This window comes from Hemitrygon akajei, chromosome 14, assembly GCF_048418815.1.
Source record: "Hemitrygon akajei chromosome 14, sHemAka1.3, whole genome shotgun sequence".
Taxonomy (NCBI): Eukaryota; Metazoa; Chordata; class Chondrichthyes; order Myliobatiformes; family Dasyatidae; genus Hemitrygon; species Hemitrygon akajei.
In genome coordinates this window covers 57,164,052-57,185,587 of record NC_133137.1, presented here as the reverse complement: position 1 = coordinate 57,185,587, position 21,536 = coordinate 57,164,052, and the positions used below count along the sequence as shown (strand labels likewise).

Here is a 21,536-nt window from a genome sequence, read left to right as displayed (position 1 = left end):
GAGAGAGAGCTGTCTATAAACTGACTTTTCCTACAGTTTCACTGAAGGTAAATTCACGTCAATATTTATTTATTTATTGTCTTGCTTATATAGTTACAATGGCAGAGAACTAGAATGTTGCACACCAAGATTTAAACTATTAATGGATGTTAGATTATTTAATAAAGTCATTTATAAGTGTCAATAGAAGAGATTGCCTTGCAAGTTTCCAAAACAAATCTCTTAAGTGGCCTCACATTGTGAAATGGGAGCCTGGGTTCTTAAAGACAATAAAGTCTGACTACCAGGAGAAGGTTACGTATGAACAAGTTTCTTTTCAAGACTAGTTGTTTTCTGAAGTAACTAGTTGCTCCACCTATTACGTAACTCCTGAAGCTGCTTGCATTTCAGTAACTTTTTTTCTATCTTGAAAACTTCTGGGAAAATTTGTACAAGGTTAGATTTCCGTAAGTCAAGTCTTCTTTCAAACCAAATATAGGAGAGAGAAGCAGTATGAAACTATTTGGATAGCTTTCAATGAGAGGTTGGAAAGCTCTCTCTCATCATCAGTCCTAAACCTCCTGATCAAGCAAATGTGTTAATCATATTTGCGGTGGCAGTGTGGGTTCTGTAATTTCTCCTTGCACTAAAGGGGAGAATAAGTGGGAGCAAAACCATCAAAAGAGCTCAGTGGCTGGAAACCAGTTAAAGTTGCTGAATTGGTGGAGGTGACACTCAAGGGCTGCTGGAGCAGTGATTCAATGCCAAGTCTGAAGAAATATCCTGTAATTTGTTGCTCCGGAAAATAATGAGGGAGTTGCATTCCACAGCTAGCAGAAAATTAGCCCCCTGCAACTGGCCTGATTAAACATTCGGATTCTCATTCAGTCTGGTGTTCATGAATATAGTTCAATGCAGCACTTGAAATGTTTGTATATCTGCTCACTAGCCAGTGGTGACTAATTTAATAGAGGATTTGGTTTGTTTTCTAAATGAAAAGCAGTGTTTAATTTTCAACTAAACACAATTTAAATGCATATGAGGAAGACTAATAGGCCAATCTAGTGCACTCATCTAAACAGACACTAATCTATATTTTTGCAACATATTAGTGGTTTTTAATTGATTTTGTGGCATGTGGGATGTCCCCCTCCAGAAAAAAAGATGAGCTTTATTTGTCACATTTAAATTGAAATGTAGGATGATATGCATTATTTGTGTCAAGTCAACTCAGCAAAGATTGTGCTGGGCCACGTTTCCATCCTCAATACAGCAACTCATTAACCCTAATTGTTCATCTTTGGAATGTGGGGGGAAAACTGGTTTTATATCTGACACTGTAAAACATTGTGCTAACTGCTATACTATTGTGCCGCATCGGGCAGTTTGTCCCTTGTGTTACACTGCTTTTGTAAAATAAGAATGCTCAAAAGGTATAAATTTGATGTTACATTGTCTTATTCTGGGGTCTTCATTTAATTTGAGTGAAGATTCCGGATTCTCGAAGGGCAATGCGTGATGACGATCATCATCACAAGCTTGGGCAGAAGGTATGGACATCCTCAGATGCCCAGTTGACAGGATCCCCCACTCAGACTCACCAGTGTAGTCCAATGGAAAGCTTATAAAGCAATGCATTTGGCACCAGCTTAACTGCAGGAGCTGCCGGAAGGATGTTCAAAGACGTCCAGCGGCCTTAGGGGCTTCACTTCGGACTTGCTGTGTGGGTTTACTCCCGTAGCCTTTGTATCTCCCAAGGCTGCCCACAAGGCACAGCTTTCCTCATAGCTGGGGATCTGGTTCACAAGCACCAAGTTTCCTTGCTCTCAGTTTGTGGAATCTTGCAAGAAAGCATTCAAAAATGCTCCTGGCTGAAACACAACTCACAGTTAAAAGAGCAGTTGAAATTGCGGTATCAACGGAAACAGCAGCCTGAGATACAATTGAGTTGCAGTCAAGAATGAAAGTGAGCATGAATAAAATTGCAACATCTAAACAGAAACCTGCCTGGCCAAACAAATTGTCTTACTGATGTGTCAGGGGCTCACATACACCAGACCAATGCAGATTTAAAGATGAAACTTGCAGAAAATGAGTATGTTGGGCAAACAAAAATAAAACTATTGTATTAGAGAGAGATAAAGATAAAAAGTTAAGTTGCAGTTTCAAAAAGAGTACTAATCTGCATGACGTTGATGAAAAATCTGATAATGATGAGAGTGACACAGGACTGCATAACCTTGACATTTACAATGTGAAAACTAACAATAGACAAGCAATCTGATTTACACCATAAGTGAATAGCAAATTAATTAAAATGGAATTGGACACTGGATCAGCTGTTTCAGTCATTCCACAAAATGAGTTTGAACAGCATTTTAAAGATACTGAACTGAAGCCTGCGGGTATTCAACTAAGAACTTGTACTGGAGAATAGATAACTACTGTGGGAATAACATTTGTGACAGTGAAATACAACAAATAATAGACCATATTGGGCTTGTATGTGGTAAAAACAGGAGGGCTAGCATTATGGGAGCATGATTAGCTGAGACAGCTACAGCTTGATGCGAGATCCATCTACCATTTGCATGCCACATCCCCTGCAAAGGGTCAACAGAAAGCAAATTAAGAAAAGTACTGGATGATGCTACAGTAGTGTTCAAGGATGGCATTGGAAAACTCAAGGGTAAAATAATGTTAAGTGAAAATGCCGGACCCAAGTTTTGCAAAGCCTGTCTGGTTCATTATACTATCGATGATAAAGTAGCCAGTGAGCTAGATTGAGGCTGAAATTTTTTTTTCCAAAGTTGATTGGAGCCCATGTGCAATGCCAGTGGTCCCAGTAGCCAAGAAGAATGGGTCTGTCAAGATCTGTGGTGATTTTAAGGTCACCATCAACCCAGTACTGAAAGTAGATCAATATCCCCTGTCCAGAATAAAGAATACCTATGCAATCCTTTCTGGAGGGAAATACTCAGCAGAGTGGACTTTGCTGAGGCCTACCTACAGATGGAGATGGAAGAAGAGTTCAAAGTGTTTCTCACTAAAAACACTCACAAAGGGCTTTATCATCTTATTTTTGGAGAAGCAACAGCACCTGCATTCTGGCAGAAAGCTATGGACCAGGTGCTGCATTGTTGTTACCAGTGAGGATGACAAGGAACATCTCCAAAATCTCAAGATGATGTTAAAAAAGTTAGAAGATTATGGTCTCAGAGCATGACATGACAAGTGTGAATTCACTAAACCAAACATCACTTACAATGGTCACCATTGATGTAAAAGATTTACCCAAGCGAGCTGAGAAAATTGAAGCACTCATGGATGTTCCAAGGCCGAAGGTTATGTGACAGTTGTGGTCTTTTTTAGGATTTGTCAATTACTATAAAAGTATTCTGCCAAACCTGGCTACTGTGCTCCACCCCTTAAACTCATTACAACAAATCAAGAAGGGTGAAGTGGCTGTCCAAATGCCAAAGGAAATGGTGACATCAGACCCTGTACTCAAACATTATGATCCACAACATCCAGTGAAGATTGCCTGTGATGCCTCACCTTGTGTATAGGTGCAGTCATGTCACATATTATGAGTGATGGAAATGAACGCCTCATTGGCTTTGCACCAGGTTCCTGTACCATTGCAGAGTGTAATTATGCACACCTTGTTAGAAAGGCCTTGTATCTGATTTGGGTGTAAAATGTTTCAGCTTGTACTTGTATGGTAGAGAGTTTACCCTCATTACTGATCATTAGCCACTGGTATCCATTTTCAATCCACAGGGAGGTGTTCTACTAACAGCAGCAGCACAAATGTTGAGGTAGGTTCTGTTTCTTGGAGGACATGATTACAGAATTGAATTCAAGAGGATGACTAATGACAGAAATGCTGATGGATTGTCCCATTTTTTCTTGGAAAAGAAAATACCTGAAAAATTTACAAAACAGGACATTCCTCTTGATGCAAACCCAAAGTCTCCCCATGACAGCAGAGATGATTCAAAGGGAAACCAGAAAAGACCTCACACTATCTAGGCTCTATGTGTCAGCTCAAAATGACTGGAATATGCATCAGAAATTTCTGCTTCCCCATTTTAATCAGCAAAAGATGAACTTGCCGTTGACAGTGGTTGCCTTAAGTGCAGATTAAGAGTTGTTGTACCATCCAAGCTGAGAGTTTAAGTGTTGGAGGAGCTACATGCTGGTCATCAAGACGTGTCAAATAAATGTGTTGGCTCAGATTTTTGTCTGGTATCCTGGGATAGATCAGCAGGTTGAGCAGCTTGCCGTGCACTGTTCGGGATGCCAACCCTTCCAGAAGAAAGGTGTCCAGAGCTGTCAGAACTACTTCCTGCAGTCCCAGTGTCAACTCCTACAACCGTCATGGAGGGCACCCCAGAATCTCAGATTCTTTTTATAGCCACAGGTTACATCTGCCAAGCAGAGTGATTCCTTCTTGCTAGGGAAGACAATATCCCATAAGAGCAAGAAATCCTCCATAGCAATTAAATCTTTAGCCCTGAATGGGACAATTTTAGAATTTACTATGCTGTGGATGTCTACATAGTAGTTGTATTATATAGCATGTATGTGTGTGTGTGTGTTTTTACATACATATATGTATGTGTATGTATGTAAATTGCGTTGCATTCTATAATCAGTTGGAGTTTATAGCTAAGTAGGAAGTAGTGATGTGTATTTAGTATTTCAGTTTTAGTTGAATAATACTGAAAATATCTTGCTTGATTAAGCATTCTTTGTTGTGTAACCGAGGTTCGGCCAGCATACGTTTGTCCAGGGTAAGACAGCCTCTGGCCCAGCCAAACTGAGAAATCTCGTTTGTGTAGATGCTGCATGACATGTTTTCTGATTACAAATCCAAACCACAAAATATCAGACAGTACACCGTATGCAATTTAGTGATTGAACTTTATAAATTTGAATCTGACTGTAGGGTTAGTAAAGAAAATAAAAAGAAAAAGGGCCTATTTTAATGAACCAGTCTAAAGTGCACGTTGGAGTTCACAGATTCGTCCATTCGACCCCCATCGACCTCCTCCAAACATCACTGACCCTTGGACCCTCGCTTCGAGTCCACTCTGTCAAGCTGTCTACTAACTCTTTCCATTTGCATCTTCCCTCTTCATCTCTTGCCGATAAAAGACCACAAAATCCCTGCTTCCACACCCACAAGAAAGAACAACATGCCTCTCATTGGCTAACATACATTCCAAAGGCCCTGTTTTCTCTGGTCATAATCCAAACATTAATGCTACAGAGAAACCATTACATTAGCAGTGACACCTTACAAAGCGCTATAATTGTTAACATAATTCATTATGGGTTATGTGTAAAAGTACGTGAATGTCATGCATCATTACGCCAACACATCATAAGGGCATGCCTCATTTAAAATAAAGTTGAAGTAGACACACATTTCCCAGCTCCACTTTTTTTTCTATTATTTTTATGTTTTGGGGTTACAAAACACCCTGGATCCTCTGAGTTCACCCCAAATGTTGCTGTTCGTAGTCTAACTTCTGATTCATTCTCTCATCACCCATGCTAGTTATTCAGCACGGAAGCAAACCTTTCAACCCGAGTCTGTATCAAACATCAAATAACCATTTACACTGATTGTCCCTATTCCCAGTTTATTTCCCCTGCATTTGTGTCAACTCATCAGATTTTTCCACTCATTAACACACGCAGGGCAATTTACAGTGTCCAGTTAACCTCCCAATCCCCACACTTCTCTGGCACGTGGGAGAAAACCAGAGCATGTGGAGGAAATCACTGAAAAATCTACTGGGCCTCATTTTAGTAATTATTTCATAACGTTACCTGTCCTAATTATGAGGTTTCTTTCAGAACCTCTGTCATTTATGACCATTGAGGTTTACTAGCCTTCTGTCAATTCTTAAAGTATGCTGTTTGGTAGGTTAATTGTTCAACTGTTCTCATTGTGTAGGTGAGTGGTAGGATTTGGAGGAAATTGATGGAAAAGTGCAGAGATTAAAAATTCAGACTAGTGTAGGATGAGTAGGATGGATGATTGATGGTCAGCATGAAACCAGAGGCCCAAAGGGCCTGGTTCAGTGCTGTTATCTCCATGTTGGTTCCTATCACATTTTTAGTCGTAGCTAAAACTTTTAACCAGCCAGCCCACAAGCTCCAGAATACCATTTCTAAAAGTCATTAACACTAAGTTTTGCATTTAAAACATCTCTTTAAATGTGGATAAAGTTCTAATCATCTTTGATGTGACTGGGTACAAAATTTCAGTTTTACACACCAGTGAAACCTGAAGAGAAGTGGGTATTCAAGTATAGGTTATTGTTGTGGAGCATTAGATCCCGACTGTGATGACTTCATGTGTTTCTAACAACAGGTAGGTGTTGTTCTACCTTCTAAGAAATGTACAGTACTATGGCTTTCAAAATTCTCAGTTTTTTACTTCACCTTGCCCAGAATGTGGGTTTAGTCATGATGTTTTATTTTGCTTAATAATATAAGCAGTAGTAAATCAATGGCTTTTGACATCTGATTAGGCTTTGCTGCAGTGTTCTTTACGTCACTCCCAAATTGTGTTGCTCACCAATGTGTATCTTACAATCAAAAGCGACACTTTAAAAAATAATGATGTGAAATGTAATGTCCTTCATTGGTTTCCATGACAACTCCATGTTAAGACTTGGATGTACTGAATACAACTGCTCAGAATTGAGGAAGTTAGGAAAGTAAAAGCTGATATTGGTCCCATTTTTGCGTCCTTTATGTAAATATGTACGGTATTTACACACCATTCACATTGTCTCTTTTTAACTCTTTGCCACCGAGTGTTCAATCCCCTTCCTGCAGGTGGTAAACTTAACTCAGGAAATAATTACCAGATCAATCAAAAGATAACCCCATTTAATTAGCTAAATTCACATTAAAATGTTGTTAAGAAGAGCTCACAGGTTATTTTTCAAAATTTTCCTTAGGTTGAAAGGTCAACTTCATTCACCATATATGCTGTTACATATATTAGCAATTTGCTGTGTTGTGTCACATGACATGCAGCAAAAAGAAGCAATATTTGGAAATTGTGAAGAATTATATAAATATAAAATTAGCAGTTAAAGTACAAATGTGGACTAAAATGTGCATAAATACATTAATGCCTCCATGTGTAAAAGATGATTTAAAGTATTTACACAGCAGTGCAGGAGAGGTCTAAATAAAATCGTTGATCTTTTAACTTTTAAGATGTTGTCAATTTTTTTCAATAGCCCTACAGCTCTTTGAAACTGCACATGACAACTACCTTGTATGTGGATTTAATGCCACTAATTAGATTACTCTTTTCCCCTTGATTGTTCACACAGCAGATTGTATGGTCTGCACTCCAGTGGCAGTAAACTTCACAGCTATTGGAGTGTGCTGTCTATAATCCAGAGTTTGCAAACATCACTGTTTATAAACCAGACAATGCAAATACCAAAGAAAGTGAGCAATACTTCCTATAATTCAAAAGTATCCAAGATTCCTACCTGCAATCCAAAGGCAGAAACATCACTGCCTTTAACATAACACTGTAACATAAGGGAAGCAAATGCCATTAGCACAATACCATTATGCAGATGTTGGAAATCCAGAGGAATAATATCATTCCTTTTAACCTATGAGCTCACATCTGTGTCAAAAGTCATCAGAAACATCAGTCGTCTATAGTGGAGAATTGGAGTAGAATGGTGGATGGGAATATGAAACAGTGAAATAATATTGTTTGGTATACTCTATGGTATGAGATGGATTTCTGTCTTCAGGTATCACTGCCTGTAATCCAAAAGCAAATCCAAAATTGGCAAGCACCATTGTCTGTAGTCTAAAGATAAGAGGTGAATAATAGATGGGGTCAATTTTCAAGATTCAAAGTAGCACAAGTAAATGGTACGCATGAAATAATCTTACAGACCTCGTCATAGTCAATATCTGTAACTTTTTGAAAATAATACTATACTGCCCATTAGCTTCAGTCCTTTCCTGAGCCTGTTAACTGAGACTTTGATGCAAGTAACTTTGGAATCTTTGCACATCAATCCTACTCCCACAGTTTGGAAGCAACAGTAGAATTAAAGACTCTGTAAATTAGGGAAAATTTGCAATAACTTGTAAACTCAAAGCTGATCTTTTTTTATTTTGGACACTGTGATCCAAAATAGTTCTTTTCAAGTAGGCAGACGACCATGTTAATTTTGCCAATCAAATCTCCATAAACCATCCACTTAACACTGTGGTGGGGTCTACTTACCTTTCCTTGTCTATTGCTTTGACTGGTTACAAATAATTGAGAATCCAAGCCAATAAGTATAAGCACTGTGTGGTTTTAGATATATAGGCAATCAACAGCGCAATTTGGAAACTGCAAGACATCTCCTATTGAAAACCTGTTGCTACCTATAATCAAATTTGGGCGAAATCTCATACCTTTTTTACACTTAGCAAAAAAATGTTTACATGAAACCAGGGTTCCATTTGAAATTCATTGACCAGCTTAAACTTGCAGCAAAATAACAAGATTTTATAATTTGCAGCAGCACCTAGCTCTGTGCAATTTTCAAAAGGAAGAGTTACTTCAATTTTAATGACAGGGTCGGAAATTTGCCTCCTAAGCCTGAGTAATTTCTCTTCTTTACAGCTAAGGCTTTATAAAGAGTACCTTTTTATAGAAAGTTGTACACTGTGAGTGTGGAGTAGCCATTGTGGCCTGGAGTGAGCATGTGTGTTCACAGTAACACAAAACAAGGAAGGATTTATGCATGTCTCTCATTTGTTTTCTTGTTTTGAAAAACGATATCTGACTTTCCAAGGTTGATTCCTCAAATGTTTTTTAACACATGACAAAAATGCATTAATTAAAAATGACACACTCTTATATATTTGCATCTTTAGTCTTGCAAAGATTTTTTTTGGATGAAGCATCCAGAATAAAATTTTCACATTAGTATATGAAGTTCCCAGAACTGGGACAGGACAAGGCTCCAGCTTCTATTGTCTGGCTTCTGTGTAGAAGCAATTTACTGAGATACTGCAATGTCACTTATTGCTGCAGACCATAAAATTTTAGGTAGGTCAACTCTTTGCAAATTGAATTCTGTTTGCTGCCTCATTGAAAGCAGATTTTTCCCTTCTGTAAGGGAGAATGAATTCTTAGAATGAGCTAGGGAATCAATTCATGAATCATATGTTACTTGGATCACCCAATTTGACAATATCACCAATTGCAAAAATACAACTGACAATGCTGGCTTGTTGGCCTGACTGGCTTGAAATCAATCAAATCTTCAATCAAGAACATTATGCATATTGCTATGTCTACCTTCATTACAACATAAACTACCATTGAAGAAAGAGAGTTTTATTTTGTGTTTTAAGTTGATTTTGGGAAGTCTGATTGCAATGGTTTATTTTGATAGATTTGTCTCCCATTGATTGATAGATGAGATATTCATTGGCCCCGTCTCATTGTGGCTTCATGAGAAACAGCATGGTAGAAGCTCATCTCAGGCAATGGGACAAACCAGGCACCCATCAGATACACCATTCCTAATCTGCGATGAAGACAACCAAAGATGGTTTACTATTGACATCCTCATTGACCTTTTAAACCCTGGAGCCAACTCACAAATGGGAAGCTCATAGAATATAACATAAAAGAGCAGTGTAAAGCGTTCAACAGCTCACCCTGTCACAATGAATCAGATCTCAAAGCCACAGCTAATGGATTCAATTGATGGAAGATTCAGTCAGAGGCTTAAAATGTTCTGAACTTGCACTGCAGTAAGCAAAGTTAATCAGCAATCTATCAACTAACTAAATAAATTATTGATTCATTTTTAATATCTTTGAGATGCCGTTGACTGAGATACCGCAATGTCACTTATTGCTGCAGACCATAAAGTGACATTTTCTGAGACTAATACATATGCTAAACTGGATTTCTTCATTTTTAATGTCTTTATTATGCTTCCATAGCAACAGTATTTACTATACTATACTATAGAAAAAACAAGAAGATAATTTTCAATGAGGCAGTTGTCAAGGGTACCAAATTCTAATTTGTGCAGGATTTGCTAAGTACTAAAATTGTAATAAAAATGGAAAAATGCACTGACAAAAGTCAAGAAGCAAATGGGAAAGGGAAATAATTCAGGTTTATGACTCCAGGCCCTTTGTCAGTTTTCAGTTGCAGATGTGGTGATGGAGGGAATAGATAGAACAAGGGAAATATCTATGGAAGGATGAGACCATGTTGTTTAATATGACAATTTGGAGATCATTTGGAATCAAATTATGTTTCGCTGTCTGTGTACTGTATTGCTAATAATAAGGGTATGGGACATGTCTAACAGCCCAGACTATACTTACAGAAAAGAAAAATTAAGCCAAAATATTCAGTCCTGATACCGACAGAACAAAAAGTGCAAGTTACCTAAAGTTGAAGAATTTGTTACTGACTCAGGAGGGATGCAGCATGCCTAATTGGAAAATGATGTTTTGTATCTCCATAAGATATAGGAGCAGAATTAAGCAATTCAACTTATAGAGTCAGCTCTGCCATTCCATCATGGTTGATTTATTATCCCTCTCAACCCCATTCGCCTGCCTTCTCCCCATAACATTTGACACCCCGACTAATCAAGAGCCTACCAACCTCCGCTTTAAATATGAGTGGTTGCCACAGTCACCTGTAAATTCCATATATTCACTACCCTCTGGCTAAAGAAATTCCTCCTCAATTCCTTGTTACAAATGGATGTATTATGAAACAATAAACAATCTTGAATCTTCAAATATAAAATATAACTGCAAATGCTTAAAATCTGAAATAAGAACAGAATATGGTGGAGATAATCAGCAGGCCAAACAGCATCTTGAAAGAGAAACAGAGTTACGGCTTCAGGTCAATTATCTTTAAACATTTCTGGGTCACATCCACATTGAACACATATAGAATATTAATGCTAAGTAACAAAGTTATAAGGCTTTAAAATTAGGATTAGAATGCAAATGGCAAATTCAAGGTGTGTTAATGAGTGTTAGTTAATTTAAATTATGCTTGACATTAAAAGTAGTATCCTTGCTAAAAGGGAATATTGGTAGTCAGTGAAAATGTTCCACATGGAATCATTATTTTCACTACTTCTTCACCTTAGAATACACTTGAATATTTATGGATCAATGAGGAATAAAGAAAGCTTGACCACAAAAGGGCAGGGAACACTCATTGTGATTTATGGAGTTAACTTTGCAACAAGCGTCTGTCAGACTGGTTGAAGTTCCACAGTAAGGAAAAATAATCTGAATTATAACCAGAGTATGTACGTTTAAAGTGCAGAATAAAGAATAAAAATTGCTGTGTCTTGTCAGACCATGATTGTTGAAATAACACATTGAGAGTTCTTTATTTTCTTTCAGTCTTCAGGCACTAGTGTCACCGTCGATATAGCTGTGATGGGTGAAGCTCATGGACTAATTACAGACCTGTTGGCTGAACCTTCATTGCCTCCCAATGTCAGTACCTCCTTGAGAGCTGTCAGCAATCTGCTCAGCACCCAGCTGACCTTCCAGCCCATCCACAAGCCAAGAATAAATCCACTGGTGTCGTTCAGCGAGTCCTCCATTTGTTCTGATGGTGAAGAATGCCAAGGAGAGAAACTTGCTATCCCAAAGGTACAATGAATAATGGTCGCTTCCATTGTTAATTGTTTTTTTATGGTTGCTTAGCAGCCTCTTTATATTTTCAGTCCGATTTATGCTTTTATCCCTCCAACAACCTCAAAATCACAGGAGATACGTTACACAAATGCACAGCTTTTCTTCTACTTAAACACAAGAAATTCTGCAGATGCTGCCAATCCAGAGTAACACACAAAATGCTGGAAGAAGTTAACAGGTCAGGCAGCATCTTTGAAGAGGAATAAACAGTCGATATTTAGGCTCAAATCCTTCATCAAGACTTTAATAATTTTTTCTACTTTTTTTTTGGCATCGGGCATTGATGCCAAAATTAGCACATGTTGTCTATCTCAAATTACTCTTTGATGAGCCACTTTTGAGCCATTGCAATCTGTCTCATCAAGGTGTTGCTACTGTGCTGTTGGTGAGTTCCAGAATTCAAACCCAGCAGTGCTGCATCTGCTGACGTGTATTAACAAATCAGAAAATCGTTCATTGCGGAAGTGGTTAGGAAATGGAGGAGATATAGTTGTGGCCTCCTCTACCACCTGTCTGAGGGGAGTTTTCACATTCTCTCTGTGACCCCATGGCTTTCCTCTTGGTGCTTTGATATCTACCCACAGTGCAAAGGTATGTAAACTGCTGGGTTAATTTGCCACTGCAAGCTGCCTCGAATGTGTAGGTGAACGGTAGAATCTGGAGGTGATTGTTGGGAATATAGGACAATCCATAGAAAAAATGGGATTAGTATAAATTTAGTGTAAATGGTTACTCAATGGTTAGTGCAGATTCAATGGGGCAAACGGCTTGTTTCCGTACCGTATGACTCCATGAAAATCGGCAGACTTTCACCACCATTCTGCATTGTATAGGATCACTAGAACAATCAACTGTACTGTTCACGGAAGGATAAGGAGTTTGTTCAGACTTGAACCAATACTTGAATTGTAGGAGAAAAGACAAATTTATTTGCCCATGACATCAAAGAGGGTGCTCCTTGCCTTCCTCCTACCATCTTATTCTGGCTTTTACCCCCTTCCTTTCCAGTCCTGGTGAAGGGTTATGGTTTGAAACACAACTGTTTATTCCTGCTTGACCTGCTGAGTTCCTCCAGTGTTTCGTGTGCATTGCTCAAGTTGTTTACAACTGTGACAGATGGGGGTGTGTTCATTACATTCTCCCTTTCTTTGCTTCAGCTTCTTTTCCCACCTCCTGTCTGTGCTTCTTGGATACTCAGTGTTTATCTGGTTGCACAGGGTGTAATGCTTCTGGTTCAGATTCGCATTCAAGTGTTTTTTTTAAATCACGTTACATTGAAATGTGTTATTTACATTAACAACCAAAACACCCAATGATGTGCTGGGGCAGACCACACGTGCTGGCAGACATTCCAGCACCACAATGTTCAGCAGAACAACATAGAGCACAAGGAAATAGAACATACCAAACGCAAAGCAACAAGAGCAAAACAAGCTCTGTTCCTCCCTCCCACGCACATATATAATCCTCTAACCCCAGTATTGGCCATTGGCAACGTCCACCCTCCAGTAGACTTGTGGTTTTGCAGATATTGGGCCTTCAACTTCCCCAGTGGACTCGCAGAGAGCCACAGACTCTCTGGGATCCAGCCATTGGGCTTCTACTTCTGATCGACCATCAGACTTCGATCATAGGTATCAACTTACATCTTGCCAATGGTGAGCTTGATGGCAAGCAGACAGGAGATCTCCAGCCAATTCAATACTAGCTTCTGTTGCATCTTCCTCACATCTTGTTACTATCGTTTGTTCAGACTTGAACCAATGATTTGAAGTATTGAAGCAGGGTAAAGGGAATTTCCCCGTGACATCAGGGTAATATCTGATTATGTGTAGCCTCAAGAATTCTTGGTAAAATTGGACATCAGTGAGAATCAGTAGATCGCTCTCCACAATCTGGAGTCATTTTGAACACAAAAGCCTTAGATGCCAATTAGTTAGCCACAAGACATCACTGCATGAGCTCTTTTGGGCAGTGTCCTCAAGTGACTTGTCTATGGCTGTCCAACAGAGGTGGGAGATGACTGCTGATTATTTGTGTTCATTCCTATTCACTCCCCCCTGGATAATGAAGCTGTTTGGGCTATGTACAACAAGAATTTCACCACAGTCCTTGCAGCTGGCAAATTACAGTACATCCATGCCACACAAGTGCCAGATAATCACTTTCTCCAGGAAGAGAGTTTCCTATCAGATACACACTGGTTGCCATATTGATCAGAAACTTAAATAGAGAAGCCATATAAATATTATGGTTAGAGATTAGATATCTTCTGGAGAATGAGGCACAAGCTGACACCTCAAAGTCTTTGTATTCCATCTATTCCAACTATTTATCAGGTGTATCATGGTATATATCATGGTATCATGTATCACTCTCTCAACCCTACTCAGCACAGAAATGAGAGGCAGTTCTTCACCTTTTTTTTTGCCCAAGTGGCCTGCAGAGACTCTTTTTCTTTTTCCATCTTTTTATTATCATTATTAATAATAACAAAATAAAATTGGTACATAGATAATGGGATTACAAATGTACATATTTCAACTAACTATAAAAGATTACAAAAGCAATGATTACAGTATAAATGAGTATTCCCATATCGTAAATGATACAATATACAAACAGACAAAGCAAACCAAGGTGTATCATAATAGAAAATAAAAAGAAATAAGAAAAAGGAAAAAAGAAAAAAATCATTATGCAAAAAAAACTAATCTAAAAATCTAATAACTAATAGAAGAAAAAAAAGAAAGAAAAAGAAAAAATAAAAGAGAAAGAAAAAAAGGGCTGTTTATAATATCTCACAAAAATACAAAATCATCAGTGTCATCAACTCCGATCCTCTTGACATATATGAAATCAAAACTGGAAAATCAAATAGGCCTGGAACAGGGTCCGATTACATCATATGAAAATATTGAATAAATGGTCTCCATATCTTTTCAAATTTAGTAGAAGTGTCAAATACACCACTTCTAATTTTTTCTAAATTTAAACATAACATAGTTTGAGAAAACCAATGAAATACAGTAGGAGGATTAATTTCCTTCCAATTCAACAAAATAGATCTTCTAGCCATTAGTGTAAGAAATGCAATCATTCGACAAGCGGAAGAAGATAAATGAAGTGAGTCCATCATTGGTAAACCAAAAATTGCGGTAATAGGATTGGGTTGTAAATCAATGTTCAATATCGCAGAGATAATATCGAAAATATCTTTCCAATATTTTTTCAAAAGCGGACACGACCAGAACATATGAGTTAAAGACGCTATTTCAGATTGACATCAATCACAAATAGGATTTATATAGGAATAAAAATGTGCCAATTTATCCTTGGACATATGAGCCCTGTGTACAGCCTTAAACTGTATTAAAGAATGTTTAGCACATATAGATGATGTATTAACTAATTGAAGAATTTTATCCCATTTCTCATTAGGAATAATAAGGTTGAGCTCTCTTTCCCAATCATTTTTTGTCTTATAAAGGGGCTCTGAACGTATCTTCATAATTATATTATAAAGTTTTGATATAAGCCCTTTCTGAAAGGGGTTTAATTCAAACAAATTCTCCAAAATGCCTGAAGACACAAAGTTTGGAAAAGTAGGAAGTACAGTATTTAAAAAATTCCTAATCTGTAAATATCTAAAAAAATGAAATCTAGGCAAATTATATTTATTAGATAGTTGCTCAAAAGACATAAAGCAATTATCCAAAAATAGATCAGAAAATCGTAGTAATCTTTTAGTCTTCCAAGCCAAATAAGCTTGGTCTATAATTGAAGGGTGGAAAAAACAATTGGATACAATAGGAATATTTAAAACAAACTGAGTCAACCCAAAAGATTTCCGAAATTGAAACCATATACGTAAAGTATGTTTAACTATCGGGTTGTCAATTCGTTTCGGCAATTTAGAAAGAGCAAAAGGGAGAGAAGTCCCCAAAATAGAACCCAGTACAAAACCTGGTACCGATTTAATCTCCAAGCTCACCCAATGAGGGCTAGAAGATCCATCCCAATCTTTCAACCAACATATCAAATATCTGATATTAACTGCCCAATAATAAAATCTAAAATTAGGCAATGCTAATCCACCTTCCTTCTTTGCCTTCTGTAAGTATATTTTACCTAACCTAGGATTTTTATTCTGCCAAATATATGAGGAAATTTTTGAATCAACATTAGTAAAAAAGGATTTCGGAATAAAAATTGGTACCACTTGAAAAATATATAAGAACTTGGGTAAAATAACCATCTTAATAATGTTGATCCGACCTATCAGAGATAAAGATAATGGTGACCACTTAGTAAACAAGCATTTAATCTGATCAATTAAGGGTACAAAATTAACCTTAAATAAGTCTTTATGGTTTTTTGTGATTTTAATCCCTAAGTAAATAAAAGAATCATTAACTAATTTAAAAGGTAAGTTTCCATAAATTGGGACCTGTCTATTTAAAGGAAACAATTCACTCTTATTAAGATTTAACTTATACCCAGAAAACCCACTAAATTGAGCCAACAATGATAAAACTCCAGGAATGGATTTCTCAGGATTAGAAATAAATAATAATAAATCATCTGCATACAAAGATACCTTATGAATATCTGTCCCACGATTAATACCAAGAATATCCTGTGATTCTCTGATAGCAATTGCCAAGGGTTCTAAAACAATATCAAATAATAATGGACTAAGAGGATAGCCTTGTCTAGTGCCCCGAAATAAACGAAAAAAGGGAGATCTTTGATTATTAGTAAACACCAAGGCTACTGGGGTATGATAAATCAATTTAATCCAGGAAATGAATGTCGGACTAAAATTAAACTTCTCCAACACATTAAATAAGTATGGCCATTCAACTCTATCAAATATTTTCTCTGCATCTAATGAAATAACACATTCTGAAATATTATGTGAAGGAGTATACACAATATTCAATAACCTCCTAACATTAAAAAAAGAATAACAATTCTTAATGAAACTGGTTTGATCCTCCGAAATAATTTGGGGTAATACCTTCTCCAACCTGGATGCAAGTAACTTGGAAAAAATCTTGGAATCTACATTCAGTAAGGATATTGGTCTATAGGATGCACAATCAGTAGGGTCTTTATCTTTCTTCAATATTAAAGAAATAGAAGCTGTATAAAAAGATTGTGGCAAGTTGCCCAATCTAATTGCTTCTTCAAAAACCCTGTATAACCAAGGAGAGAGAGTAGCGGAAAAACATTTTAAAAATTCTGCTGTATACCCTTCCGGACCAGGTGCTTTCCCTGAATTCATGGAAGAAATAACCCCTTTGATTTCTGCATCAGTCATAGGAGTTTCCAATATTGAAAGATCAACTGGTGTAATCTTGGGAAATTCAGTTTCCCAAGAAAATCACACATGATATTACAATCCTGAGGAAATTCAGAATGATACAGGGAAGTATAAAAATCTTGAAGTGATTTATTTATCTCATCATGGTTAATTGTCAAATCCCCGTTTTGCTGACGGATCTTAGTAATTTGACGTTTAACCAAAGCATTCTTCAATTGACTAGCTAGCAGTTTACCCGATTTATCACTATGTATATAAAAATCAGATCTGGACTTCATCAGTTGATTTTCAATCGAAGATGTAAGTAATAAACTATATTCTGTTTGAAGTTCAACCCTTTGTTTGTAAAGCTCCTTACTCAGAGTAATCAAATATTTCTTGTCAATCTCTTTAATTTTATCAACCAATAAAAGAGCTTCCTTCTTTATGCGTTTTCTCAGACCAACAGAGTAAGAAATAATCTGTCCACGTATATATGCTTTAAAAGTGGCCCAAAGTGTTCCGTAAGAAATATCTTCCGTGGAGTTGGTTGAGAAGAAGAAATCGATCTGTTCATTCATAAATTTAATAAAGTCCGGATCTTGCAATAAGGTAGAATCAAATCGCCATTGTCTAGCATTAGGAACTGTGTCCGTAAATTTAATAGAAAGTTTTAATGGAGCATGGTCAGAAATACCTATAATATCATAATCACAACCATTTACCGAAGGAATCAAACAAGAATCAATACAAAAATAATCAATTCTCGAATAAGAATGATAAACATGTGAGAAAAAAGAAAACTCTTTGTCCTTAGGATGCCGAAATCTCCAAATATCAAAAATTCCATTATCAGTCAAGAAAGAGTTGATACAAGTGGCCGACTTATTGGGCACAGTCTGAGTAGATGTGATTTGTCCATCAAAGGATTTAAACAACAATTAAAATCACCACCCATTATTAACTTATATTCATTTAAATTAGGTAAAGAAGTAAATAAGGACTTAAAAAAATCAGGACAATCCACATTTGGAGTATAAACATTAACCATAGCAAACTTTTTATTAAAAAGTAAGCCCGTAATTAACAAAAATCTACCATTCGGATCCGAAAAGATATCATGTTGGACAAATGCAATAGAGGAGTCAATAAAAACTGAAACTCCCTTTACTTTGGCATTCGAATTCGAATGATACTGTTGATCCCGCCAAAACCTAAAAAAGTGATATTTGTCCTCCTTCCTCACATGAGTTTCTTGTACAAAAATGATATGAGCATTAAGTCTTTGGAATACTTTGAAAATCTTCTTACGTTTAATCGGATGGTTTAAACAATTAGTATTCCAAGAAACAAAATTAATGGTCTGAGCCATATTTCTAAAATCAACCCTTTGGTATAAAAAGGGTTAACCAAATTATAAACTCATGCACCCGGAAGAGGAACAAAAATGAAAAGCGGACCCGGAGGTGACGACATCGCGGACATATTTGTAGTTCAAAGTCAGCCCAAATGAAAAAACTAAAAAAAACTGGTAAAAGAAGTATAGACTTAGAAAAAAGACCACCCACCTCCCACTCAAGAAAGAGAAAAAAAACCAGAGCCAGAAAAAGGCTGAGAAAAAGAAGGAATGAAACTAACACTACCCCCATATCAGCAGAAGACGACTCCGTATATGAAGGATATATATAAAAAATCCACCCAAACTTTAAAAATTATAATCACTATACTAAAACCAAACTTTTAAATATAATTGGTAGTAAAAAAAACGAAGAAAATATAATAACTAAAAACTTATAAATCGGGTTAAAACCCAGACAAACCAAAAAATATTTAAACTGTGATAAGCGATGCATTGTAGGAAGAAGACAAGAGAAAAAAATAGCGCCATCTTTAAAAAAAACACCAAAAATGTTTTTTTCAAAAAACCACCATCTTAGTAAAAAAGTATTCACCTTCGAAGGTTTAAAAATACACCTTCGAAGGAACAGAAGATAGCCAGCGATACAGTATAATGGTTAAAGTGCGTAAAACAAAACGATTAATATGTCGAAAAAACACTTTAACTTGAGTATAAAGTATAAAGTAAACCTATACCAAAAAAACCATTTTACATGATCAAAATCACTCATTCATTAGTCAAGAGAGACCGTAGCAGTAGGGAAGTTCTCGTTCAGAAAACTTCTCGCTTCAGATGTAGAAAGAAAAACCCGGTGAGGAGCGTTCGGCGGGGAGATTCTGAGCTTCGCAGGGTATAAGAGCGCTGGTTTTAAATTTTTCTCATAACATTCAGACATCAGCGGTTTAAAAAGAAGCCTTGCCCTCATTACCTCAGGACTAAAATCTTCTACTAAACGGAAATTGTAATCTTGAAACTTAACCATTCCTGCACGCCGAGCCACACGAATAAGTTGTTCTTTAACGTGTACGTAATGAAACCGGACAATTACAACCGAAGGTTTAGCTGAAATACTCGGTGATCGACGCATAATTCTATGAGCGCGATCAAGTAACGGCGGGCTGTCTGGAAAAACAGACGGGAACGCATCCTTTAAAAGTTGAGCAAAATATTTCATAGGGTCGCCTTGTTTGATACCTTCTAGAAGACCAAGTATACGTAGGTTCTGTCTTCTGGACTGATTCTCAAAGTCGACACTCTTGGCTTTAAGTGTTTCCACCAGTTTAGTAGTCGAAAGTAAGTCCCGTTGCAATTTTTCAATTATCAAATCTTGTTTCCGAGCGTCTTCTTGCAGAGATGCGATAAGAACTTGCTGCTGGTTAATTACTGAATCCGTCTTATCCATATAATCTTGAAAAGCCTTTATATCTTGTTTAAAAATTTTGTTGTTGTTCATCAAATTTTTTATCCAAAACCTCCAATAACAATTCATAAGTTAATTCAGTGCGTTGCGGATGAGCTTGCTTCTTTCCATTACCATTCGGGTTCCGCCCGGGTTCTCGTCCTTTAGATCTAAGAGCCATTTCTGAGTACATATCTTCAAAAATTCACAATAAACTCTTAACGATAAGTCCAAAAAAATAGCAAGAATCTTTTGGTGTAGGTAAAAATAAGTTGAATAAGGGTGATCAAAGGTTAAAAAAAGTAAAGGTTATGGAGCGAATCTAAAACAGTACTCACTCCATGAGCGTCTCCCGCTGACTTCCTGCAGAGACTCAATCACTCAGTATAGTCAAGATGAAGGTATGAAGGGAACCAAGAGAAATAGGATTAGTATGGTAAAGTGTCATCAGCAAACTTACAAGATGGCATTTGATCACCTACATGGTAAAGCTGAGACTGGTTTCCACCAGTGCTACACCATGTCAGATCTCATTACAGCCTTGGTTCAGACTTGAACTGGTGACTTGAATCATGGAAGGGAGTGGCCACCCATAATACTGAGTCAAGATTTGATGGAGCGTGGCTTCAGGAAAAGATTTGCTATAAAAAGATAGAAACCACTTGTGTGGCTGAATGGATTTCTGAAACAAGAAACAGCAACTAATGCTTCAAAGTAGCCTGCTTGATGGACACCTTATCTGCCACCCTGAACACTCTACCTCCTGTGTTGTATGACCCCTTTAATATGCACTGAGGCAACTCATCAAAGCTTCTTCAGTGACACCTCCTCAGTCTGCATCCCAGATTTACAATGACAGAAGATGCAAGGGAATCCTGGTAATTTGAGATTTTCCTCCAAGCCTGGCACCTTCCTCACTTGGAGATAGTTGGTCAGTGTTTCAATGATGCTGGGACTAAATCTTGGCACTCCCTTTCCACCACTACTGTCAAAGTTATTTAACCAAGGAATCACAAAGGCATATCACTTCCATTTTCCTAGGAGTTTGCCTTTAAATGTTGACCTTGTCAGAGTTGGCCAATTCCAGTGAATGAATAAAATGACAAAAGATTCCACAGATAATGAAAATCTATAGTAACATACACAAAATGCTGAAGGTACTCAACAGACCAGGCAGCATCCATAAATCAATAAGATATAGGAGCAGAATTAGGCTATTTGGCCAATCGAGTCTGCTCCACCATTTCTTCATGGCTGATCCATTTTTCCTCTTAGCCCCAATCTTCTGCCTTCCCCCCATATCTCGTCATGCCCTAATCAATTAAGAATCTATCAACCTCTGCCTTAAATATGCAAAAAAAATACTTGGTCTCCACAGCTGCCTGTGGCAAAGAATTCCCCAGATTCACCAGAATCTGGCTAAAGAAATGAGCCGACACCCTTCATCAGGATGGGGGGGATGAGGGTGAAGCTAGAAGAGGAAGGTCATTTCTTTCAGAAGTGTTTAGTGTTTGGTCATCCATAGTGAAAATTAGGAAGTTGTTGAAGAGTTTGAGAGCAGGTGAAGTGTTGCAATGTAGGTGGGAAGGGACTGTACCAAGGGGGATATACTAGAGTTGAGGTATGCGGATATAAGTTCATTGGGGCTGGAACAGGCAAAAACATTGGGCCTACCGGACATTAGGTTT

The 21,536-nt window shown here is 37.4% G+C and overlaps 1 protein-coding gene across 5 annotated transcripts in view; it reads left to right on the top strand.

Annotated features, from left to right (window-relative positions):
• The window catches only part of pde3a (phosphodiesterase 3A, cGMP-inhibited), a 521,929-nt gene that overhangs the window by 401,912 nt on the left and 98,481 nt on the right, over positions 1-21,536 (top strand). For all 5 annotated transcript variants that reach the window (XM_073066138.1, XM_073066136.1, XM_073066135.1 and 2 more), the window contains one exon: positions 11,443-11,697. In XM_073066138.1, coding sequence (XP_072922239.1) covers positions 11,443-11,697 — 255 coding nt within the window. The remainder of the gene's footprint in view (positions 1-11,442; positions 11,698-21,536) is intronic.